Source organism: Prionailurus viverrinus, chromosome B1 (genome assembly GCF_022837055.1).
Source record: "Prionailurus viverrinus isolate Anna chromosome B1, UM_Priviv_1.0, whole genome shotgun sequence".
NCBI lineage: Eukaryota > Metazoa > Chordata > Mammalia > Carnivora > Felidae > Prionailurus > Prionailurus viverrinus.
The window spans coordinates 103,859,134-103,886,572 of NC_062564.1; the positions used below are offsets into that span (position 1 = coordinate 103,859,134).

The following is a 27,439-nucleotide window of genomic DNA, read 5'->3' on the forward strand; positions in this document are numbered from 1 at the left end:
TCATTTTCATTCCTTTTTTTGCAGCTTATACTTTTTTTTTTTTACCCAGCTATTGAATATTTGAGTTCCTTCCACTGGCTCTACACATGCATGTTCCCTTTTCCCTTTGCTAGATTCCTCTGTTTGTGTCCTGTAGATCTAAGCTAAGTCATCACATTGCCAAGAGGCCATCCTTGAACCTCAGATGAGATCAGCTCTCTCCATTATATACTCCATTAGCACCATGTTCCTCACTGTCCTTGCATTCATCAAGTTGTTTTCCATTTTTTTGGTGGTATCAATAGCTTACTCCTAGTCTCTAAGCTCTTTGAGGGTGGGTACTGTGTCTGTTTTATTTCACTATGTTATACTTCATCTTAGCATAGCTCTTGGCACATACTTGCTTAATTTTTTTTTTTTCAAATGAATTACTTATCTCTATCAGAAGTGTTTCTTTGTTAAAATGAGAAAAAAAACAGTAGAATTAAAACTATTCATATTGAAAGCTTACTGCTCTGAAATTATCTGTAGGTTATTCAATGTTCCCTTTTTGTCTAGGTTAATATATTTTATTTGGCTAGAAGTTATTTCAAATGTACTTTAGTTTTTTTATCAGATAGATTCCATTGTAGTGGTATAACAAACATCTTACATTTCGAGTTTGATTGTATTAGTCAGTGTTCTCCAGAGAAGCAGAATCAATAGGATGTGTATGTATATGTGTAGGTACGTGTGTGTAAAGAGGCTTTATTAAAAGAATTGGCTCATATGATTATGGAGGCTGACAAGTCCCAAGATCTGCAGGGTGAGCCAGCAAACTGGGGACCAGGGGGACCTGATATTCTACTTCTAGCCTGAGTTTGAAGGCCTGAGAACCTGAAGAACTGAGGGTATAGTTTAAGTTCGAAGGCCCTCAGGCTTGAGACACAGCATGTGTTTTATCTCAAGTTCAAAGGCAGGAAAAAGCTGTTGTACCACTATGGAGGAAGTCAGGCAGAAGGGATTCTCGTACTCAGTGGAGGGTCAGTCTCGTTCTGTTCTGGCCTTCAACTGATTGGATGAGGCCCACCCATGTTGTGGAGAGCAGGCTCTTATAGTCAGCCTATGAACTGACATGTTAATCTTATTTAAAAACACTCTCACAGATACACCCAGAATAATGTTTGACCAGATATCTGGACACCCTGTGGTCCAGTCAAGTTGATACGTAAAATATACCATCATATTGATCAAATGAACAAAATTTCTTACATGTTTCTACTTTTCAGTCGTTTTTTGTTTTTTTGTTTTTTTGTTTTTTTTCTGTCTCATTAGTCTGAGGTGGTTGCCTTACAAACACTGCAATTCACAGGGCACGTTTCATCTGTGCCTGACTTCTCAGTCACTCCACGTATTAAAGTGGCTTTGTCAGTCTACTTTTCTACAGTTTTTCTGTAACACCCAGTGTTACAGCTCGGTTTGTTGCTTTCCATAACCTAATCTACCCTTTGCAGCACTGTCAGTTTGCTGATGTTGTGTTCCCTATTTTAAAAAGCCCACTCCCTTTCAATCTTATTATCTTTTTTTTTTTTTTTTAATTGTAACATTTATTCACTTCTGAGAGACAAGACAGAGTGTGAGCAGGGGAAGGGCAGAGAGAGAGGGAGACACAGAATCCGAAGCAGGCTCCAGGCTCTGAGTTGTCAGCACAGAGCCTGATGCGGGGCTTGAACCCACAAACTGACATCATGACCTGAGCTGAAGTCAGACGTCCAGCCGACTGAGCCACCAAGGCACCCCTCAATCCTACTATCTTGTCTAAAACTTATCCAGCCTATAGGGTGTGGAGTGAATTTCAAAGGCTGTTGTGAAACCGTCTCTAAAAATTCCATAGCTGCTGCTGTCTGTACAATTGTCTTGGCCCTTGTTGCTCCATTTTGTAATTTAACCAGTTTGTTCTGTTTCCACCAAGAGTATGTAAAGGTCTGCAGAGCAGAAAACGGTATGGGTATTCTTGTGAGTGTGGATGTTCTGCAGTGCTGTGCACATTATATATGGCAATAAATGCATTCAATGGACATTCAGTTTCTCTCATGTGTTTTTGAATTGACTTTTGGTATGTTGAGTGTGGTTCTCTTTCCAGGAAGCACATCTGCTTGTCTAATCTGTTCTCTTATTTCCAGTTGGTTGAAACACTCTCAATTGTTGGCTAACTTTTGAATTCTTAAGAATTTGTTGGGAATGGGAAATTGATTCCCCAACCCTTTTTATAGCAAATTCCACTTTCCTGAGTGACTCTCTTGCTTTTACAGTCTTATTAATTCAAAAGGAAATGACAATTATTTTTCTCTTACTTAGTTCAATTCAGTGGGTCCTTTGTGGATAGCCTTCAGTGAACAAGGTGTTGAGTCAGGTATTGAGATTTACACATAGTTGGATATGACGTAGTGCCTGCCCTCAGGGAACAAGCGATCTTTGGAGAAAGGAAGAGGCAAGGGGAAGGAGAGACCTGTGTTTAGCTAATTCTCATGCCATTTAGAATAATGAATATTTTGGGAATGATAGTTTATATATAATTTGAGGATATAATCCCTTTCCTCATGGAGTTTCCAGCCCATTTGGGGGATGCAGCTAAATAAATGCAGATCAGGGGGCGCCTGGGTGGCGCAGTCGGTTGAGCGTCCGACTTCAGCCAGGTCACCATCTCGCGGTCCATGAGTTCGAGCCCCGCGTCAGGCTCTGGGCTGATGGCTCGGAGCCTGGAGCCTGTTTCCGATTCTGTGTCTCCCTCTCTCTCTGCCCCTCCCCCGTTCATGCTCTGTCTCTCTCTGTCCCAAAAATAAATAAACGTTGAAAAAAAAATTAAAAAAAAAATAAATGCAGATCAGGGTGGTAAATACTTTGATGGGGACAGCATAGACAGGTAGGGAGGCATGTGTGGGGAACCTGTTGTTCAGACCTGGTAATATAATAATTTGGTGGGAATTCTTTTTTCCAATGTGATAGGGACCAGTACTTGGTCAAGTAATAGAAAAAGTTTGTTCTAGTAGGGATCATAGAATTGGTATTTCAACCATTTTATTTTAACTTGTTTTATAAGTACACATTGATTCTTTATTTTTTGTTTTATTTTTATTTTATTTTTTTGATTTATGACCACAGCCTTCTTGATACTGAGTATAGGTATTCTCACTAGAGTTTGCTACCATATTTTTTCATAACCACTCCTTATAGTATTCAGTTTTGCTATTTTTAAAGTAATATGAGTAAAGTTTCTTTCCTGCAAAGCAGCCTGAGTGTAGAATCCTTCCAGATTTATGATTCCCCTCATATTTTGTAATTGCTTTGCCTTCTGTAATTTGACAATTTTTTTAGACTCACCTTTGAGTCTTCAAAATGTACAACTGGTTTTCTTTGAAACGGTTGAATATTTTCTTCCTCATATATCTTTGGCTTATGTAATATTGAGGTAAGTTACTAATTAAAACGACTTGTACAAGTGACATTAAACAGGTGTGGGAGCAAGCACAACAGACAGTTGGGACAGAAGCACACAAGTTAAGTGGTGAGGACAGAGGAATGAGGGAAAGCAGAGGGCAGGCTGCTGAGAAAACTTCTCTGGGCATCATTCAGCAGACTTGATGTAGAGTGTCAGGTAAATCTGGGAATGAGTTAAGTGGAGGCCACTTAAAAGAGTTTCTGATGTTAAATAGAGCAGATATGCTGTGAGAACACAGTATTTCCTCTAATTGCTTCTATGTAAAATAGCCGCTCTGTTCTCCATAGCATAATCTTACTCTAAGATTGCTTGGCCCGTCAGTATTGACTTATAACTTATATCTAAGTAAAATAGCTGAGGTATAGTTTTTTTTTTTAATATTTGTTTGTTTGTTTGTTTGTTTGTGAAGAGCCACTGTTTCTTAGGATCACATTATGTGTTTTCTATGTAACAAATTTTTCTTTTTATTCTTCTCATCTTTTCTGTTGACTCGTTTCTCCATGGTGTCAGATTTGTTCTGGAAGATGCCTCAAAGATTACTATCTTTGCTTGAGCCCCTCAGAGAAAGATAGCATATATGTTAGTGATCTGTAATTATCATATTTTGTTTATGGACTTGGTTTTTGTCTAATATAGTACTCATTCCTAGGAATCATATCAAACAATTTCCTTGATGTGTGGCTGATTATCAGCTGTGATTAGAAAAGAAATTATTTTATTTACATTTGTTTGAAACTTCCATTTTTTAAATAGGGCTTGACTAATGCACTGTAAACATGAAATTAACTTATTTTGCACCATTCACTCTTTTAAATATACCTGTCATTTTCCGGCTTCACACTATTCTCCTTGATGTTTTCTTCTTACTCACCAAGAAAATAATTTTAAAAGTATTATTTTGCTTAAATCATTGTATCAGTCAACTTTTGCCAAGACTGTCATACGAGCCTTAAAGTCTTAGTGGTTTATAGCAACAAGGATTTAGTTATTGTCCATGCAGGTATGGGCTACTGGAGACTGACTCTTTCCACCATTCGGTTCCACGTGGTGAACCATGGTGTCTAAAGTAACAGCACTGACCAGAGACATGCGTTTTTCTGGCAGAAGGGAAAGAGCAGTGGCCCAAACATGTGACGACTCTTAAAGCTTTCTCTTGGACATGGTTCACTTCGCTTCCAGTCACATTTCATGGGTCAGTACAAGTCACCTTGTCAAACCTGATACAGTACACGCTTCCCACAGATGCCACAGGGGTGCAGCCCCCTCCTCAGAGGGGAGTAAATAAATAGGAATGCAATGTTCTATTATAGTTATGTCTCATTTTATTTATTTTTAATAAAGTATTTTTGTATTTTTTAAATGTTTATTTATTTTGAGAGAGAGAGAGAGAGAGAGAGAGAGAGAGAGAGAGAGAGAGAATGTGAGTGGGGGAGGGGCAGAGAAAGAGGGAGAGAGTGACTCTCAAGCAGGCTCCATGTTAGCACAGAGCCCGATGTGGGGCTCAATCTCTTGAACCATGAGATCATGACCTGCGCCTAAATCAAGAGTCAGATGCTTAATCAATGGAGCCACTCAGGTGGCCCAGTTATGTCTCATTTTAAATATTTTTAGTTTTATTATTAGATCGCTATTAATAGATATGCTTTGTGAATTTCACTCTGGAAATGATTATTTTTTTATATTTTTCAGCTTTGTATATTGAGCTCTACAGAAATGATGTTGATACACAGGTTAAGACTGAATCAGGCTTTTTGTAAAGAAGAATTAATTGAGAAGATATTAAATATGGAATTCTTCCTATTTCATTACGTTTTCTTTTCTCCATCTTTACCACTTGTCTCCTACTTCTGTTGATAATCGAATAGGAGTCCAAACTTTTTTTCCTCCACATTGGTATAGTTTCAGTTTGGAACCTCAAGCATTTTGAAGATGATTTCCTATCGTGTTGATTAGTCATTAGTTGTCTTGGCTGGATAATCTGAATTTTCACTACTTACTACCTTTTCAATACAATGAATTGTGCCTTTGCCAATGTCACAATCATGACTTCTTCTTATGTTGTCCACATGTATCCTCCTAAATCACCACTATCTGGATTATGGTGATAGCCTACCACAAAAAGTAAATAAAGGAAAATATCAGTAAACTTTTTACTAATAAGTACTTTTCTTTTGTAGACACGGCCTTTTAATATTCTTTTTATTCTTTTTTTTTTCACTATTCATTATTTGTAAAATGGTGAGCAAGTGTTATGAGTAAAGCTTACACTGTGGGGGATACCTGGTAATTCTTGTTTGCTGCCTTGAGGAAATTATCTTTGGAGAGATAAGATCAACATGTATTAGAATTTTACTGGTCATATGAATTAAATGACAAAAAACAGAAATAAATTGCAAGTGCCCAATAAACTTAAGGCATTATATATGGAGAAAACTCCTGGAACCTAATTCAGTAGATTAGAGAGTTTCATGGAGAAGGATGAAAATGAGGTGTGCCTCAGATGACACTGAGGAGTTGTAGCAAGGAGGCTAGGTGGCATCTTTGCAATTGTACTAACACGGGAATAAATTCAGTATTTTCTGAGAGCAAGTATACCAGTTGGACTGAAGAACAGGAGGCAAGTTCATTTGAAGGACAGTTGAGGATGAGAGGACAAAGTGGGTTCAGATTATGGGAGTCTATTTGATAAGCCTTTGGAGCTGTACTTGAGGATGTGACTGGTTCTGTATGTTGAGAATCCTGAGCTGGGGCTGGAGACTGTGGGAGTTTAGAATTTAGAGTTTAGAATTTGGAGAGCATGATGAGTGTAGTTAGGGTGACCAACTGTCCTAGCTTGCCCCCGACTCTTTCAGTTTGAGCTTTGAAAGCCCCATGTCTTGGGAAACCCAAGTCACAGACAAAGCAGATGGCTTGTCACTTTTAGGTATAGTTCAGATATAGTTTAGTACGTTAACAAGTGAACAGAGTGTGACAACCCAAAATCCAAAGCAGTTCAGAGCTCTGGTAGGCAGGCAGTGGAATTTAATTATATTTTGGCTGAGGGCAGTTTGGCCAAATGGAATTTATCAAAAACAGCAATGTCAAAGCAACATTATGTGGCAGTTGGGTTGAAATAAATTTTGAAAAAAAGTGAATATTTTAACCACTGGCTTTCAAGTTTTGCATAGTTATAATAGTAATGATAATAATAGCTGCTACCATTCATAAATGCTTATCATTTATGCCAGGCACCTTACTAGGTTTTACAAATATTTTCACTTTTATCCTTACAATTCACCTATGACATAGGAATTATTTTCTCCATTTTACAAATGAAAAAACTGGTGATTCTAGAAATTAAGCTTTTTGCACAGTCATACACCTAATTAATTAATCATAAAAAGAGACTTTGAACCCTGGCCAGCCCAAAAAAGCCTGTGCTCCTTAGTCACTCTGCAGCACTGCTTTCTGGTATCAAGGAACCAGGTTTGTTTATTATTTATTATTTTATTTTACTACAAAAGTAACACTTATTAATTCTATGGACTAGCAGAAGAGATTCTGCAAAATACTTAGAATTACCTCTACTTAGAAACAAGTTCTGTTAACATGTTTGTTGATATATTTTTCTTTTTGGGGCACATTATCTATCTACCTATCTATCTATCTATATATTTATCTAACTATGTTGATACATATATGACATGTTATTTTATAGAAATTACATTTGGTAAATTTTAAAACCAATTGTTAGGCATTTAATTTTTTCCAATTTATATTATTGGACATGTAGGCTGCAACATTTTGATGGTATAAACAGATTACAGTAGAAATAATTAGCTGAGGGGCATCTGGGTGGCTCAGTCTTTTGAGAGTTCGACTTTTGATTTTGGCTCAGGTCATGCTCTCACAGTTTGTGAGTTCAAGCCCTGTGCAGAGACCACTTGGGATTCTCTGTCTCCCTCTCTCTCTGCCCCTCCTCAACTGTATCTCTAGATAGATAGATAGATAGATAGATAGATAGATAGATAGATAGATAAACTTTAAAATAAGAATTAGCTGAAAATAATATGCAAATAAATAAAGCAAAATGAAACAAGACTAAAAAACAAAAATTCAAGAGCTGAATAATAATTGTAAAACCACTCACTCTATGTTGTATCCCAACACAATGAAAACCACTGGCTGAGGAATATTTGCTTTTGAACAGATCATCATGTTGAACAGCCTTCTTGCAGCTAACAGGTTTTCAGCAAAATCACCTGGAGCCCATAACAGGAACCATAAGCAGGACCCCAGAACCCAGGCAGAGTCAGGGAAGGCACTAACCCCTAAAGTGTAAGGAGTGATTCTCTTACAGAAGGAACTGTGTTCAGAGGAAAAAGCCACAAACCCGAAGATGGGAAATAAGAGCTGTAATAAGAAGTAAATTTCAGGATCAAAATATTAAAACAGTCATCAAAGCTGGAGCACAAGGTTAGAATCCCAGGACTTTGAGTCAATACCCTTTAAATCCTTCTTGCCAAAGGGCAGGCGATTGGGGCTGGGGTGAGCCTACAGGTAAGGAATATTGGAGTTCAAGAGAACTCCAGAGATTAGGAATCTGGCAGGGTCTGCCAATGGGAAGTTTTGAAGAAAGGGAATAATATAATGAAAAGTTGTGATTAACTTAGTGAAGTGTAGGCAAGGAACAATTTAAGAGGATACTTCTTAAAACTATTGTGGTAGCAAATTGGCTAGGCACTGGTAAGAATTATATAATAAAGCTATCTAGATATTTCTATTAAATAAGTAGATTGGAGTAATACCATGACATTCCTTTTACCATATTTTTGGCATATAGACAAAACATGTAGTTGGTCCTTGGTGGGTATAATGCTGTTGCTTTTTATTAAGTCAAGGTTTTAACTGGTATATTAAAATTTTCTTTTCTTATGGAGCCCCTGAATGGCATGCTGTGTCTTATGACCAAAGTTTAAGTTAATGTTATCATGTTTTAAAATTAAAAATGATTTTTTCTTGGTGCTATGAAGGCCATCACAAAATTGATTATTAATATTCTGGAAAGATGCTTCAATTAAATTTCTTGGATATTGATCAGATAAGCACTAAGATTTATGATTGTGTTCTGACATCTTCATTAGGTGAGTCCTTTGTTGCTTTTGGTAACTATTAACAAGAGGTTTCCAAACCCTGGAAATTACCACTTCTGAGTTCATTTAAAAAGAGACCTCTCTTTTGCTGAATGTCTGCATAGTTTTTGTTGGTTGGTTTGTTTATTTTCTTGCACAAAGTGTAACAATTGAATAGAAGTTAATTGTGTTCTTAATTAGAAATCACTTTAGGTTTCTGGAGGTTTGAAGTTACAAAAATTGCAAGGATGCTGTAAATATAGAAACTTCCTTTAATTAACTGTAGCTGATGGTTAGATTTGCTTCAGTGCTTTGAACTTTTGAATCAACCTTTCTTGCCCAATAACGATGAATTTAATCATCATTTTTGTCTTTTCCATGGAATTTTCTAATATATATATATATGTATATATATATATGTATATATATATATGTATATATATACATATATATATATACCGTTTTAAAGATTACAAAGATTCTGTTTGTTGTAAAAAACAAAACAAAACAAAACAAAACCTGAAACAGTGGAATATAAACTACTCTTTCTCCCAGCCTCCAAATGATAACTGTATAATAGTTTGCTGCATCTTTTCCCAGCTTTTCACAGGGGTTCTGCTTGTGTGTACACAATATACACATACACACATACATATGTTACACATTCCTCGTCCTCCAGTTTCCCTTCTCCAGCTCACCTTCTCCCTTCCCCCTCCTCCTCTGTCTCCTCCTGCTTAATGCAAGCGCTGTGGTGATAATGCCAGAGAGAAGGCTTTGTTCTATGTTCTCTCCCTTACTAAATTTCACTCCTTGGTGGAGCTCACTGTCCTTGTCCTCTTCTCCCCTTGCCTACCATCAAGGTTCAATAAATTCAGACTATGTTTTGCTTCTCTTTATCCTCAGCAGCCAAAGTAGGAGCCGTCCCAGAACAAATCCTCAGCTATGTAAGAGACAGCAATTCTGGGTGTTTCTCTTGGGGACAGCAAGCTAAGCAGCCCCAGTTCTGGCTTCCCTGGTGATTGGCCGAAGGCCCGGAGGGGCTTTTTGTACCAGTTCATTCCAAGTGTGAAGTTCCTCTGGGGTTTCCTTGGGAAGTAGGTTCTTCTTTGTAGTATTTTTCTTGTGTCTGTTATGGGTTGAGATTTCTTCTGCAGTAATTATCTATCATTTCAAACCTGATTTCTAATCTCCTAGAATTTTCTGCAGAATTTTTTTGTGCTGTTAGTGGAACTTGTTTTCTTTTCTTCTCTCTTCTGTCATTTTAGTGGGATTTAGGTACACATGATGATTCAGTTAATACTTTGAACTTCCCAGGTGCCTGGTTGTTTTTCTTTTTTTTATCTTTTCTTTTTTTAAGTTTATTTATTTATTTTGAGAGGGAGAGAGCATGAGTGGGGCAGGGACAGAGAGAGAGAGAGAGAGAGAGAGAGAGAGAGAGAGAATCCCAAACAGGCTCTGCACTGTCAGCACAGAGACTGACTCAGGGCTTGGATCCGTGAATCATGAGATCATGACCTGAGTTGAAATCAAGAGCTGGACATTTAACTGACTGAGCCACCCAGGTGCCCCACCTGGTATTTTTTTTTTCTATTTTTGGTCTAGGGTTTTGGAAGTTCTTTCAGGGTTTGTTTGCAGTTCCTATGGCTTATGTTATAACTTGAAAGTTTTTTTTTTTCTTCCAGTTTTGGATTTAATATTAATCATAGTTAGATCATTGATATCTCACTGCTCTCTGTGCAGAAATGACACCATTACTTAACAGACTTCTTTCTGCTGCATTTACAGGCATCCCCAAAATGTGATGACATTAGGCAAATTAACAATGTGAAATTCACTTTTAGTAATTTAAGTATTCTTTCATTTGATATATATAAATGTCACTGTCTGTAATATATATTTGTACTTTATTTTCTGGGTGACTGAATACTGTCAGTTTCCTTTTTCAGTATCTGGATCTGTTGGAGATATAAAAAAAAAAGAATAGTAATTTTTAATGGGAACCTGGTACTCAGTGTATCTTAAAATTATTTCTTAATTATTATTAGAAACAAACAAATGGTTCAACATTTTTTAAATTATTGAGATATATTTGTAATACAATAGCATATTTTTTAATTTTGTCTCAGGAAGGAGAAAACATTTTCTATTTGGCAATTGAAGACATAGAAACAGATACAGAACTTCTGATTGGCTACCTGGACAGTGACATGGAGGCTGATGAGGAAGAACAGCAAATTATAACAATGATCAAAGAAGGGGAAGTTAAAAATTCTAAAGGACAATCAACAGCTGGCAGAAAAGGTATTGCCTCTAATTGGTGATCTGAGACCATAGAAGTTGTAGAAGAAATATAGTTTGAACTGCAGTTGACTTATAGTTGTGTTATAATAAGGTGTTCTCAAAATAAAGTTAGCTTTTGTGAAAACTACTCTCAGAGAGTAGCCAGCTGTAAGCACATCTTTCTTCTAGCAGAAGGAGAATGCTGGGTGTGGGTGATCCATGTGCCCTGTAGAGCTGCCAAGGTCAGCACCAGCTCCTGACTCTCACTGCTCTCACTGGTACAGTGGGTTGGCTAGGAATGAGGAGTTTTGTGCTCCAGCCCTGCGTCTGCCACTCATCAGTCTTGTACCGGGCAAGTCACTAACTCTTTGAGACTTTACTTTCTCATCTGCACATGGGGTAAGGCAAGTGCAGAGGTGTGCAGAGGGTACTGCTGGACCCTAATGGACTCTTCCTGGGCCTCCCTCTTGTTTGAGATCCTTTGAGAATCTGGAGCTTCTGGAAATCTCTTTCTGTTCTGAGCATAGAAGCCTGTAGGATTGTTAGGTTGTTCTAGTTGGGTAACCAAAAATGTGTGTTGACGGGAGGTCTGATCTGCTTAGATCAATCCTGTAATCCAGGAGATGTCGCTTGTTTGCCATCTGCTGGGGAATAATCAATTATTATTGGGGCTTGTTTCTATTTTATTGTGTTTTACTCCTGATGGGATTTGAAGGAAATATGAATGATGTTAAAGGTATTCATGTTTTGTAATAGATTGAAATTTACCATAGAGTATTTTTTTCATTTTCTTTAGCAAATCTGCTTCAAGAAGTGACACTGATTTCTTTAGTCACCATGGTAGTAATATCTTTCATATGAATTTTCTACTCCAACTATATGTCACTGGCTGAGAAAGTATAAGCATTCCTAGCATTGCTAGCTTATGCTTCTGTTTCTTTATTTCAGTTGGATTATTTAAGGGAAAGATGAGGACAGGCTTTCTGTTCTATCTTTCAAATATGTATTTTGCTGTTTCAAATTTCAGACTTTGGGTAATAGGTATTATTTTTGTATTATTCTGTATTTTCTTTTTGGGGAATATTTATGTGAATTACAATATTATTGACTACATTCCCTATGCTATACTTTTTGTATTTATTTTTTAAGGTCCTTCCCCCCCACCTCCAGGGCATATTATTACTGTGTCCACTATTTTAGCTTAAAAATGGGTCCCCTGCTTATTTATTATCACCCTGATTTTTCTTTAGTTAACAAATATCAAATTACAAATTGTTTTTACTTTTGTAAAAATAATCAATGGAAACTTAAACAGATTTTGAAAACATATGAATCAGGTACATACATTATTGCTATTTTTATTTTAGAAATCAGTTGTTATTTAATAAAAGCACCCCTTCACCCCAAAAAGGCCAGAACACAAACAGAGTAACCAAACCACCAGCAAAAAGAAACAAATAATCCAATCCAATGTCAAACAATGGAGAGCTTAGTAAATAATTATGTTTTTTTTTTATTTGACTTGGGAAAATGTTAAATGGAAAAAAAGAGCAACAGATGAAATTGAATACAAAGTATGATCATAAATGTAGTTATTCTTAGACTATAAAATATGAATGGACAAAAGGCAAATCAGGCTTGAGAATATATTAAGTGGTTGTCTCTTCATTGTGGGATTATTGGTAATTTTTATTTTCTTCATATTCCCTGAATTTTCTAAATCTAATCTTATTTAATAATCAGAAAAGAAAATGTGATGTAAATAGTGCACTTTGAGAAATTTGGGTGGCTCCATGACAGTCCTTAGGGACTGACAAGCCAGAGAGACCATGGAATCTCACTACACCTGCTGTAATGAGTTCTGTCTTTATGGCCTCAGTCTCTTTCACGTGTACGTGAGATTCCCCTTAGTAATTCCACATAGTTTTGCCTTGGTTGGATTTTTTCTCTTTGTGAACTCAGTGAACTCAAGATGACCTGTTTCAGGGAAAAGTTTTGCTTTCTCATTCCACATTTGCAATAACTCTTTCATGTGAAAAGTTAACATTATAGGGTAAATTAAAAATTGATTTTGATTTTGTATTAATTTGCTGAAACACCAATGAAGTGAATTAAAAGATAAGGTACTTCTAGTAACACTTCCTATTATTTTTCATGGACAACATTAATAATACTCAGAGAGATAATAAGAATTTCTTCTTCTGATACTATTAAACACAATTTTGATTTTAAAATGAGGATAAAACTGAACAGTTCTTGGCTCTTAATTTTTGTCTTATAAATTTGCTTCCTTGTAAATGTACAGATTGCCTTGGCTGTAAAGAGGACTATCCTTGTCCCCAGTGTGACTCGAGTTTTACCAGTGAGGAAATTCTTGCTGAGCACCTTCAGACATTGCACCAGAAACCTACAGAGGAGAAAGAATTTAAGTGCAAGAACTGTGGGAAGAAATTCCCAGTTAAGCAGGCTTTGCAAAGACAGTGCGTACAGCAAAGAATATCTTTAAAATTATAAGCTAACACTTTTGTTTTTAACTATTTTATTTGATTTGTTTTTACGTGTGTGTGTGTGGGTGTGTGTGTGTGTGTGTGTGGGTATCAGTGATGGAGACAGGGGGTGGGGAGGAAGAAAGTAAGCATTCTATATTGTCATTGTCATTAACTTATCTTTTCTTAGTATAATATGGTGATTTTTGAAACATTCTGATTATGAACTTCCAACAAGTAAACATTATTTATGCTAATAAGTCTTTGTCCATTTATTTACTTGCCATTAAATATCAAATCAAGCTCATTGATTTACTATTCAGAAATTCATTTATGCATAATTTAGTGCTCTGAGGTCACAGATCAAGTTTCAGTTGTCTGCATTTGATATTCCCTCTGGAATCAGTGAAAGAAGAGTTTTAAGAAATGAAGAGAGTTTAGAGAATAAAGAATACTTGGGGAAGCACTGTTTATTTCTTAGCAACTTAGGAGGAATAATTTAAAGATGAATAGATATAGGCTGTCACATGAAGATGAATTAAATGATCCCACACATTGCTCGGTACCCTTTATTATTTTAACTCTTTATATTAACAGCATATAAATTTATCTTTTTACTTAAATATTTTACAGGATCATTAATTATTAAAAGTGAGAAATTAGATACGTATATTTTTTATTTTAAGAATGTCACCTTGTATATGAGCAAGAAAGCTTTCATGTTTACTATTTTAATATATGCATCTACTTTTGCTTATGAAATTTGAAATGAAAAATTTCTGCTCAAAACTTAAAAAAATTATAATAGCAAGAGATTAAACATTTGGAAATTTTGTTATAGGCTCTTGAAAAAAAAACAAGCCAGGGCTATATACTTTTTAGAGACTAGATGTTAAAACTGCATTCTAGTCAGCTTTTATTGAGTCTACACCAAAGATACTTTTGCTTAGCCGGGTCTTATAGTTAAATTAGGTACTACCAAAAATTAAAGGGACAAAAAACAAAATGAAAACAGAGATCATCAACAGGATTTTATTTAAAGTAGAGATATTTTTCATAAGTTTTTGTCTTACACATCCAGTTTTTATTTCTTTTTGTTTTTTTCTATTTCCCCCTCAGCGTTCTTCAGTGCACAGCGAAAAGCAGTCTGAAGGATTCTTCACGAAGTTTTCAGTGCTCTGTTTGCAATTCTTCCTTCAATTCAGCATCGAGGTTTTGTGTCTGAGTTATCACATGGCTGTTATATAATTGTGGGTCATTTTTGGCAGGCATGCTTTTTATGCCTCTTAGTGATTAAGTATCACATGGCTACAAGATAAGTGCTTTCCTTTTTACCTGCCCAGGTAATGCATGAAATGACCCAGAAACTCTACTAGAGAGCATGCATTGCAAAAGCCTGCTGTGCTGTTAGACTTCATAAGATATGTCTTCACCATTTCTTCTCCCTGTTCCCCTCTCCTGGTTGTTTTGTAGTTTTGAGCAGCACCAGGAGACTTGCCGGGGAGATGCCAGGTTTGTGTGCAAGGCCGACAGCTGTGGAAAGAGGCTGAAGAGCAAGGATGCCCTCAGAAGACACCAGGAAAATGTCCATGCTGGTGAGAAATCACTGGAGGGTCATTTTTAAAGGGGCTTCCTCTCCCCAGGCTGCCGTGATCTGTTTTTAATTCTTGCTCTCAAGGAGAGAGCTTGCTTTGACATTATGCTCACACAGATGTGGAGCTCTTGCAGTGGACTTTTTTCTTTCTCTGAGCACCATTTCTTTTTTAAGTTGATTTCAGCAGTATTTTTCATTTTTCGGATATCTGAATTAATCATAACTGGAAACCTAAGCTAGAATCTACTTGAGCTTGGTAGTCAGGTGTATTAAAAATTAATGTTTTTAAATAACAATTTAAGTGTGAAATATGAAATTTCTCTTTTAGTAGATACGTTTTAAAACTATTAAATGATGCTCTTGTGCCTTAAAGTTTTGTAGTAAAAATCTATTTTTTAAATTTATATTTCTCCCATATTGGAGAAAATTACTGCATTTTGACATGGGAATTTAATGTATCGGGATTAATAAAGCAGATATTATTTGAATTCCTTCTAATGGCCAGCTGAACAATAAAACCCATATAAAATTTGACTGTCACTTAGATTTTATCTGTTTAGCACATGGTAAATGTATTTTGGTTTAGGGATCGAATCTGTTGCACGGAGTTGAACAGATGGCTGTATCGTCAGAGTTAACTTTTCACTTCCTCAGTGTCTTTTCCTTAAGAGAGGCTGAGGCTCATGGAACTCCTCATATCCTTCTGTGCCTATGCTTTTCGCACATGTTTACATTTGCGCTTGGCTTCTGGGAAATGTGTGGAAAGATGTCTTTCTGGACATGAGGAAAGTGGATTTCTCTTCACCCATCTTGTTTATTCCCACATTCAGGAAAACAGGATAATTAGTACTCAGCTTCTGTATCCTATGTTTGTTCATTGTCCAAAAAGTATCTCCTTTAATGTTAAAGTTATAGCAGCTAATATGAGTGTGTCTACTGCCTCCTATTTTGCATCATTGCTTGGACTACATATTTAGGGTAAGCTGTCTATGAAAGTTCTGGGTGGTAGAAAGTATGGCCATGCAAAATACAGCTTCAGGATGATAATAGGACTTTACATTGTTCTGATTTCTTTCTTTCCTTTTGAAGAATATATGGCTGATTTAGGGAGGATGGCATTTTCCTGAATTCATTAAACTTGGGCCTTCACTATGCTTACATAAGGCAAGCATAACTTTTTGATAGACCTGTCTTCATAGTTTTTTTTTTAAGCTGTTATGTTTAAAATGCTGTTCTTAATTTTCTCCATCTTTGTCTGCAATGTATTATAACAAATCTTTCATGTCATTTTTAAAGTTAACTTTGCTGAACTAAGTAAAAAACCAGATGCATACTGAAACTCTGGAAACTTGCATTCTTTTTATTTGGGCATGTGGTCTTCAGGCTGTGCTATAAGCATAATTTCTGTGAGGCTTCTTGTAATTGGCCTTGGATTTTATAATATTACTGATTCTGGAAACTCATGTTGACTTTGTAGGAAATAATTTATAAAAGGAAGGTTTTTTTTTATTTTTCTGTGTTGTGGAAACATACAAAATATGGAATGTACAATATTAGCCAAAGGTCACTATGCACAATTTTTGTTGAGATTGGTATACAATCTGTCTTTCATTCATAGCCCCTCTTTTGTCTCTCCCTTTTCTTCTATGAGATACATAGACATTTGGAGAAAGAATATTCCACATCAGAACAGCAAGCAAAGCAGTGTTCACACATATGATTGTAGAACCTTCTATACCTGAAAGCACACTTAACCCACATTGTACTGAAACTTGCGGTACTTGGGTGACTGTGTATTCAGTAGGGTTGTGTTAATTTTTCATACATCTCCTACTATTGTCAATAATGTGTTCCTGAATGGTTTTGAAAGTTGAATCTGAAAGTAAAAAAAAAAAAAAAATCAGACTTACCTGAATATAGCAAAACTAAAATAGTATAAAGTCTAGTTATGGCTTTGTAGATACTGTTGTCCTTCAACCTAGGGAAGTTGGTAGAGTGATGACGACCTTCATAGCTACCCAAGAGGAAACAGAGAATGAAGGACTTGACTTCCTTAACCCACTTCCATTTTTTTCTTTTGTTTAGAGTCTATGGATGCTAAAACCAATAAATTTTGTATTTATGGGAGATAACATTTGTCTGCACTCTCGGGTGAATTGTTATAAATTTTTAAAATATTTTTTTTTCTTCAGGCTCCAGGGTGTCATAGTTGGTTAGGCATATAGCTCTTGATTTCGGCTCAGGTCATGATCTCATGGTTGTGAGATAGAGCCCCGCAGAGCATGGAGCCTGCTTGACATTCTGTCCCTTCCTCTTCCTCTGTCCTTCCTTCTGTCCCTCCCTTGCTTGCGTGTGCTCACTCTCTCTCTCTCTCAAAAAAAAATTAGTTTTTTTTTCTCAAAAGAGCTTGGATTCCAATTCTAGGATGAAGAATAGAAGACGACAGGAGGAGGGAAAAGTTTGGAGAGTAGGGATGGGGGTATGGTGCATTGCCTGTGATTCCAGCTGTAGGGACAGTAGCAGGAACATGAGGATAAAGTAAGAGGTGTGGTTGGGAATGTCTCAGTTCTATCTCTGTTCTCTCCCTCAGGGAAAGGATAGGGTCTAGTCTTAAAGAACAGCCCGTATGAGGGATAAGACAGAGCAACAAAAGATTATGAATTGAAAGAGGGAAATGCCAGCTAGTGCAAGCTAGAAAAGAAGGAATATTCCTCTTCTGTGCCCCCCTCCCCTACCGTGTATGTAATCTATATGTATAGAGATACTCATTTTGCTGGGGAGAATTTTCTCCTTTAGTAGCCATGTTTTTTGTCAATCACTATGAAAAATTTTCTTGGCTGTAACATTCAGCATGCTAAAAATAGTGCATTATATGAAAGAAGTAACTTAAATAATAAGAACAAATTCATACTTTCTTTTTCTAAAAGTGTATAATCACAGTCCTATAATAAAATAAAATCATCTTGTAATATATTTTTTTAATGTCTTGGAGTTTTTTCAAAATAATAGAGAAATGGGGAGTTGAGGTTGAGGTTGAGGCAAGAATAGCCATGGATTTGTCATTGTTGGGGCCAGGTGTGGGTACATGGTGGTTCGTCATATTATTTGATTACTTCAGATATACAAATTTGTGTATTTGAAATTAATTAAAAGTTGAAGAAACCACTCTGTGATTATTTGTGGTAGTGCAGATGATATTACATCATATTTGAAAAAAATGTTTGAGTTTTCATTTCTATAACCACTGTGAAATTTGAAATATGAAATGAGCTACTGTAATCACTGTGTAAGAAGACAAAATTTGTCTTGTTTTGATTTGTATAATAATACAAATGTTGATATAATGTTTTGATGTACTTGATTTTGGTTTATTCTGTTTTTTGACATTAATATGAGAAAGTATATGCTCATAGATTTTGTAGGAATCTAGTGCTGGAAAGAATAATCTATAAATTCCATCTTAAAAAACACAGAGGATTAAATGAAATATTCTCTTAAAATTTAAAGCAAGTAGCAAAATCAATTTATGAATTAATAAAACCATTTTTTTCTTTTATAAACACATTTGATTAATTGAAATTACAATTTTTCATGTAAGTGTGCTTTTTCTCTTTTAATTCTACATTAGTTTATGGAAAGGTGAAATGCCTATTTTATATATGTAGAAAGTGGTATATCATGCTGAATATTTTTCAAATTTAAAAAGAAAGGGTTTAAATCCAGTTTAATGGCTATAACTATAACATTGAACGTTTTGGAATTCTAAGTTGTTAACTTAGAATAACTTGTATAACATCTTGTTAAGATGAAATACCTGTTTAGAAATTATATATCACCTAGAAACATTGTATCTGATGCTCTTCATATTCTCATTTAAATCATGATGATATTTTATTTGCATTTTAGGCGATCCTAAGAAAAAGCTCATATGTTCAGTGTGCAATAAAAAGTGTTCTTCAGCATCAAGCCTACAGGAACATAGAAAGGTCAGTAAGATGAAGATTAATGCTCATCAGAGTGTAAGACCTTTTAGTCTTTTATAGAGCCTGCCATGAAAATTTTTAATTGATTTTTTTATAAAGACAGAGCTTTGTCATCAATTTATACACTAGCATATTCTAAAATGCAAGACTGATATGCAGAGACTGATATGCAGAAAAGTGAGCTCTTGTAAAAGTATATTTTGAGTTTCAAGCTTTTTTAGTTGCTGTTTGCTCAGGAAATACTATGTATTTGATGGAAACATATAAGTTTTGTGGATTTATAATATGCCCTGCAATGGCATTTAGCTATTAAAATGCATGCATCTTATAGTAAAGTCCGACAAAACAAAGACAAGAGCTCCTTATTTTGAAGAACTAAAAATAATGTCCAAGTATGTCAAAGTGTTGTTAGCAGAAACAAATGATTATATTAGAAGAAAATAAATTTAATGCATTTTGTAATAAATATAAAACTTGTTACTAACTTACAAATTTAATGTGAAAGGTTAACCTGAAAAATATACCGGGGTTATTAACCTTAACAACATTAGCACTATTTAATAGAATTTACAATAGAATAGAGCTAAAATAAAATTTAGATTTTTGTTATTGTGACAAATTCTAGAAGAACTCTTATATTATCAGATAAATGATTATTTTTTAATTTCACATCACTTTTCAGAATATCTAGGAGCGTATAATATTTTCTTTTAGTGAGTTAATATTGAAGAGAGTATATAGTACTAGTGAATATAAAATTTTACTTTTCTTATGGTTTACAAAATGAATTTATCTCTTTATTGTATATAGATATATTCCAAAGTAACCTGAATGGCTTTAAAATTCATGATATTCAATTTGATAGTTCTAACTATGTGCTGTGGGTTTAATCTATAAACACACAAGATAGTTATATTCCAAAGATGTCCAAGATTGTATTTTATATGTTGGGTGATTTTGATCCTCAGGGAGAAATAACGGAACAAGCAGTGGACTGAGAGTGAGGACAGTGGGTGTCATCTTCTGTCCCTAACACTCCATGTAACATTGGGCCTCTGTTCTCTCTTTTATTAAATGTGACTTGGAATGGGTCCATGCTTTTTAATTTTTTCTCCAAGTGCCATGAGCTGTTTTGTTTGTTTGTTTCTAAATGGTTTTCTAATAGGATTGTTTAAACATGTAGAACACATCAAGAATTTGCATATAATTCTTGTGCACCGGTCATGCTAATCTTCACTGTAACATTCTAATTTTAGTATTTGCACTGCTCACTTCATCCCTATGGCTTCCGAAGCAGAATCTTAGTCTGAGGCAAAAAGATGAAATCCAATTTAGTAGATATTTTCTAAATATCTTCTTACTTGTATAATTCTATGATTTCTTTCCCTGGTCTACTTACATCTTAAGTTGAAATTTAAGATAGTTTACCAGATTAAATATTGTACTAAACAGAGTGTTTCAACAAAGTTGCTTGTGGGGCCTATTTCTGAAAAGTGTTCTCTTTTCCATTTATTTTCTTCATAATATAAGAACTTTTTCCCCAAGGAATGTCTTGGTAGAGCCAAATACTACTTGGTGATGGTAGAACACAGCACCCAAATTATCTCTGCAAAATGTTAATAACTTATTAGCTGAATGCAGCACTTCCTTCATTACAGCATGGCTCATCTAATTTAGCCTTTCTGAATCCATAGACAGCTATTGTTGACTTCCATTTCTGACTCTGTTCTTAATAGTTGGGTATGTTGAATGTCTAATAGAGTTTGGTTGCAGTATTTAACCTTGCCAGTAGAGGGTGCTGTATGAATATGCCAAATTACATAATAGTCTGAAATAGTATCTTACATTACTATATAGTATTTTATGTTACAATAAGACATATTATAACCCTTCTTGAAAATTGTTTATTTAGGGACTTCAAAATTGTAATTTAATATGCTCCATATCAACTAGTAAGCTGAACATTTTGAAAATTGTGCTTTATTTATCATAAGGTGTAAATAAATAGTATTACCAAATTTGGTTGTTTTATTAAGCTTTTTTAGGATTTTTGAAGATAGCTGTGGCCTGAATTTTCCACTATAAATAATATAGTCAATGCAAAAGTGCTTTCATATACAGTGAATATTCTGTTTTATAATTATGGAAAATTAATTCAACTGAACCTTTAAAAAGTGTTTCATGTTTCAAGAGCCGTGAGAGTTAAGGGGTACTATTCTGCAGTATTTTATTTAACACTTTATATATGGATGAATAATTTAAAAAACATTTATGTATTAATATAAGTTTTATATTAAAATGAAAATACACTAAATATATTTTCATTGATGTATGGCTCAGAAAGCACATAATCTTTTTTAGGAGATATTGTTATTATAAAAGACATATATTATAGAAACATAGAGTTTAAGAATATAAATCTGTTCTTACTATCTTTAAATAAACAATACACATAATATTGCTCCTTAAGCATAGGTGTTGAACCAAAACCATGTGAAGGTCTTTGATGATTGAACAGACTGTCTTTAAAATGGCTCAGGCTGAAAGTTTTACTTCTAAATGTGTAGTACTTGCTTTCTGAGTACTTGTGTGGGTCCCACATCTTTTGCCTCAGGAATCATAGAATGCTTTGGACTCCATATATTCACTAATTGAGAATAGATGACACTGCATATAAGCAGAGGTGTAAGTCAGACTCTAGTGGAATAACATCATTCTGCTTCTGCCTTGTTTATCTGCATTTTCTGTGCTTTTCCCAACTGAGTTTTCTGACTCACCAAGAATCAGATCTGACAAAGGCAGAAGGTGGATTGGCAGCCTCAGACCTGCCGTGAGGTTGGGCATCGAATGAAGTCCCAGACTCAGACGTGGGACCTGGTAATTTTCCCTAGCTTTTGTTTCCCTGCCTTGTCCCCTCTTTTCAGTCTCTCTGTTTTGAGTTCTCCCATGGCCACTTAGATCGAGGGAGCCAATTACCAGGATATAACCCAGTCTTCTACTCATGACTCACTCAGTTCTTGGCCCTCTGCCTTGACTTCACTCTGCAGTGGCCCTCATTATTCTGCAGGGGTAATCACAGCACCTTGTCTTTCTGCACAAGGGCCTTTGCTTCTCTGGTGTTTACTATTGTGGGCTTTACCTTTAGTGAGGTTGAAGCAAATATAACTTCACCAGAACTATTTTAGAATCTTCAGCAAAACAGTGTGATGCTCTTGTTCATTGGGGGTGATCAACATTTCTAATATGAGGCTTCTTGCAATACATTCCTCTTAGAACTTTGTGCATTGTTTCTGGTAATAAAATGGGCTTCTACTTTTCATACCACCTATACAATTTCTCTGTTTAGTGTCCCAGAGGGAAAGAGCTAAAGTTAATATTCAGTTGTAATACTTATTAGCCAGCTGTTTGATAAAGTCATGTTCCCTACTTATTATAGTTTCTGATCTTTTCTTTTTATTGTGGTCTTCCTATCATGTAAGAATTTTACTTTGAGCTAAATGTTTTTCGGAATCATATATCTTCTTGTCTTTCATGGTAATTCATGTGTTTTTCTGTACTATATACATTTAAATTTAAAATAGTTTCACTACTGTAAAGGGAATATTATCACATACAGGTTCTATATTTCCAAATCTAAATTTGTGCATAACAAAAAGAGTTCGTGTCAGTTAGGTATAACTTTTTACAGAGTGTAGAAATTTAATATGCACTAAATAGGTCAGCTATACCACATATTTCAATAGTGTGCTGCAATCTTGTATTTTCTTTTAATTGTTTGTTTTTGTTAGGTACCAGGTTCACTGCATTTTCAATTTATATAAGATAGTGTGAATAAAGCAGAGCTGAATTACAATATACATAGATATTGCAATAGCAGCTATCCACATATTTATACTTTACTTGAGCTCTATATAATTTATTTGGCTTTGACAGTTGACCTAACTGTCAACTTAACCTTTTGCAGATTCATGAGATATTTGATTGTCAAGAATGTATGAAGAAATTTATTTCAGCTAATCAGCTAAAACGTCATATGATCACTCACTCAGGTAAAATACATATTTGTTCATTTATATTGAAATCACTACAAAAGATTCACTTTGTCCTTTTCAGGATCTCTGAGAATAGTAATCAGGAGACCTGGCTTTTAGTTCTAGGTTGGCCAGTAACTAGCCGTGTGATTTTGAACAAGTTACTTAGCCTCTCTAGACCTCAGTTTATTTATAAAGCCAAGGTGATTGGACTAAGTGATATTGAAGCTCTTCAGAATCACCATTTAATTTATTGTCTACTCCTCCTGGAGCCTGAGATTCTGTTCTTTATCTGTGAAAAGGGCCCTACCTTTCAGAATTGCTGTGAAGGTTAAATGAGATCATTGTGTACTGTGCTAGCAGGGGGTCTGACTTTTAGGAGGGATTCAACAATTACAGTTTCTGCTTTTCTAGATACTTTCACATTCTCACTAAGGTACTAATAAATGTTAATGAGAATTTTATAAATACATTTTGAGAATATAAGTTTTTAAAACTGTAGTTTCATTTTAAGCAAGTTTGAGTAATAGGTCTGTTATACAGATTAAAAAGAATAAGGTCTGAAAATAAATTTTGCTTTATGAAGTCTCCTTCTAGAGTTTGGAACGTCTATAATTTAAGGCCATCAAGGTTAGAATGTTTTTACATATCCACTTTGTTTGGTGATGGCTATATATATTTTGGCAAATGAAAATAGGAGATCAAAAACTGGTGGCCTCAGATATGCTTTGTTTGAAACAAATAGTATTTTTTGCATCTAGTGGTCAACATTACGTTAACGTTGCATAAATATGGGTTCTATACAACAACCTAGGTATGTAGAGAATTGAAGCTTTCTGTTGAGAATTGAAGCTTTGCCTATATGAGTTCCACTTGTTCAAGTAGGAGGCAGGTCTGTCATTTACTTTTATCACTGTCAGAACACTCTTAGCGTTTGAAGTTGTGACCTTGGTTTAAACTCATACTATCAGCACATTTTTCATCTGGAAATAGGATTTTTTTTCCTTGAATCTGAGCTTCATTCTTACATCTAAGCTACTTTACACATTTAGTTTACAGAAATAAGTCTCTGAAAGAACAAGTTCATATTTCTTTTGTGAATACGGTCACATGTCTAACAGAAATGGATTGGTAAGTAGATTTTTTTCAGTTGTTTGAATCATGTTTCAGTTTAGTCCATTAGAAGTAATATAAGGTAAGGCTGTTTCCCATTTTATCCTTTACCTTTATATAGATGTGAGATTGTCTCCACTCATTTTTCACAGAAAAGCGACCCTATAATTGTGAGATTTGTAATAAATCTTTCAAGAGGCTTGATCAAGTGGGCGCTCACAAAGTAATACACAGTGAAGATAAACCTTACAAATGCAAGCTTTGTGGAAAGGGATTTGCCCACAGAAATGTTTACAAGAATCACAAGAAGGTAAAAGCATATAAATATTATTATTATTATTATTATTATTATTATTATTATATTTGCTGATTTGACTTCTAATTATTTTATAAGAGATTTGTGTATATCTGGACGTGCTTGTGCATGTGGAATAATTACAGAAGATCTTGCTTTTACTTTCTACCCCCTCACTCAGGCCACAACCCCTTGTGGGCTGGTTTCTGTCTTCCATCGTCTGTTGAAACTGTTCTCACACCCAGAGGGCCATCCACTGTTTCCCAGTGGTGTACTAACTGCAAAGTGTTTATTCTCTCCCTTTTTTTTCTGTAACGTTTGACACTCTTGTTCACGTTACCTGTTTTGAAATTCTGTTCATGTTTGGTGTATACTTTGCTAGGTGTTCTACCAATTTCTCTGAACACTTCCATCTCCCCTCCCTGAGGAGGTTGGCTGGATGCACTGGCTGTGGGCCTCTTCTGTGTTCTCTGCATCAGCTACATCCATGACTTCTGCTATCAACTCTATACCAACACATGCCAAATGACTTATTTATTTAACCCAGTCTTCAAAACTATATTAATTTTTTTTTATTTGAAACATAACTGGATATCTTTTTGACCTAATGAATTTAGCATGTCCCAGAATGACTTTTTCATTCTTTATGCCCCAGATAACCTCTCTTTTGGAGTTTCTTCTTTCTGTTAATGACAAAAGCATATGCTTACTCCTGTCTGTTTCTTTAGTCTTAGACCCTTTTTAAAACACTGATTCTTGGGGCACCTGGGTGGCCCAGTTGGTTAAGCATGAGACTTTGGCTCAGGTCATGATCTCGTGGTTTGTGGGTTCAAGCCCCATGTTGGGCTCTGTGCTGACAGCTCAGAGCCTGGAGCCTGCTTTGGATTCTGTGTCTCCCTCTCTCTCTGTCCCTTCCCTGCTCATTCTCCCTCTCTCTCTCTCTCAAAATAAATAAATAAATAAATAAATAAATAAATAAATAAATAAATAAATAAATAAAGCATTAAAAAAAACAAAAACAAAAAACAAAAATGCTGATTCTTAAAGAATCTACCCTCTACCTTGTCTAGTCACCTTCAGTCATTTGTTCCTTTACCATCCCAACATCCCAATTATTGCTCATTTTCATTGCTTTAATACTCATCTAATTAGATTCTTATTACTTATCACTTCCCACCTTTCCATCCTCCTAAATAAATTGTCTCATAGTGCAACTCTGACATATCACTCTTGTACTCTAATATTATGAGTAGATTTCCGATGCCTATATAAGTTATAATGCACCTTGCCCTCTCCCATGACCTCAACTTTTCCAGATGTTTATTCTTTTCTCTGCATACCTAAGACAACTTGACATTTGTCTTCAGTCAGCATGACCTAACTTCACCTTCCTCTTTTCTTTTTTTTTTAATTTTTAATTTAATTTTGTTTTTATTTAAACTCTATACCCAACATGGTGTTTGAATTCATGACCTTGAGATTAAGAGTCACCTGCTCTACTGACTGAGCCAGCCAGGTGCCCCACCCTTCCTCTTTTCTGTTAGGACTTTCTTCAATTATAATCTCTTAGTTTTGTGTATTAATTTTTGTTTACATTTCCTACATACTACCTTTATTCTAGTTCTTGTTTCAGAATGTATTAGTTTTATCTTATCAACTTTGTGTAGATAATAAATAATGTTTCAATTGAATTCAGAAAATGGTATTGTTTTTTTGTTATTGGGTTGTATGTGTTCTTTATATATATTGGGTATTAACCTTTTATCAGATATATCATTTGCAAATATCTTCCCCCATTCACTAGGTTGTCTTTTCATTTTGTTGATAGTTTCCTTTGCTCTGCAGATGTTTTTTAGTTTGATGTAGTCCCATTTGTTTATTTTTGCTTTTGTTGTCCTTGTCTTTGGAGCCAGATCTACAAAGCATTGCTAAGACTCATGTCAGGGAGATTAATATGTTTTCTTTTAGGAGTTTTATGGTTTCAGGTCTTACATTCAAGTCTTTTAATACATTTTAAATTTATTTTTGTATATTGTGTAAGATAGTGGTCCAGGTTCATTCTTTTGCATGTGGCTGTTCACGTCTCTCATCACTATTCATTGAAGAGACTCTTCTTTCCCATTCTGTATTCTTGCCTCCTTTGTCATAAATTAATTGCATGATTTTATTTCTGGGCTATCTATTCTGTTCCATTGATCTGTGTGTCTATATTTTTCTATCTGTAACATACTGTTTTGATTATATAGCTTTGTAGTATAGTTTTAAATTTGGGAATATGATGCCTCTTTGTTCTTCTTTATCCAGATTGCTTTGGCTATTTGAGATTTACCGTGATTCCGTACAAATTTTACAATTATTTGTTCTACTTTTGTGAAAAATGCTATTGGAATTTTGATAGGGATTGCATTAAATCTTGCATTAATTTTGCATTAATTTTCTACTTTTGTGAAAAATGCTATTGGAATTTTGATAGGGATTGCATTAATCTTGCATTAATTTTGATAGGGATTGCATTAATAGATTGCTTTGGGTAGTATGGACATTTTAACAGTATTAATTATTCTAATCCATGAACATGGAATATCTTTCTATTTATTTGTGTCTTCCATTTGTTTCATCAATGTGTTATCATTTTCCGGGTACAGGTTTTCCACTTCTTTGGTTCAGTTTAGTCCTAGACATTTCATTGTTTTTGATGCACTTATAAATAGGATTGTTTTCTTGATTTCTCTTTCTGATAGTTTCTTATTAGTGTGTGAAAATGCAATGGATTTTTGCATATTAATTTTGTATCTTGAAACATAATTGAATTCATTTATTAGTTCCAGCAGTTCTTTTGGTGAAGTCTTTGGGGTCTTCTATATATAGTATCATGTCATTTGCAAGTAGTGACAGTTTTAATTACTTCTTTCTTTCAATTTAGATGTCTTTTATTTCTTTTTCTTGTTAATTACTCTGGCTAGGCCTTCCAATATTATGTTGCATAAAAGCAGGGAGAGTGGGCATCCTGGTCTTGTACCTGATTTTAAAGGAAAACTTTCAACTTTTTATCATTTAGTTTGATATTAGCTATGGACTTGTTATATATG

The 27,439-nt window shown here is 35.0% G+C and overlaps 1 protein-coding gene and 1 pseudogene across 4 annotated transcripts in view; one reads left to right on the forward strand and one right to left on the reverse strand.

Annotated features, from left to right (window-relative positions):
* PRDM5 (PR/SET domain 5) overlaps positions 1 to 27,439 on the forward strand; it is a 206,063-nt gene that overhangs the window by 83,231 nt on the left and 95,393 nt on the right. For 3 of the 4 annotated variants that reach the window (XM_047857411.1, XM_047857414.1, XM_047857413.1), the window contains exons 4-10: positions 10,695 to 10,869; positions 13,154 to 13,328; positions 14,454 to 14,546; positions 14,808 to 14,929; positions 18,835 to 18,914; positions 22,876 to 22,960; positions 24,208 to 24,365. In XM_047857411.1, the coding sequence (XP_047713367.1) occupies positions 10,695 to 10,869; positions 13,154 to 13,328; positions 14,454 to 14,546; positions 14,808 to 14,929; positions 18,835 to 18,914; positions 22,876 to 22,960; positions 24,208 to 24,365 (888 nt within the window). The remainder of the gene's footprint in view (positions 1 to 10,694; positions 10,870 to 13,153; positions 13,329 to 14,453; positions 14,547 to 14,807; positions 14,930 to 18,834; positions 18,915 to 22,875; positions 22,961 to 24,207; positions 24,366 to 27,439) is intronic. The other variant, XM_047857412.1, reaches the window with a different exon arrangement.
* LOC125165055 (uncharacterized) lies at positions 20,085 to 20,179 on the reverse strand (annotated as a pseudogene).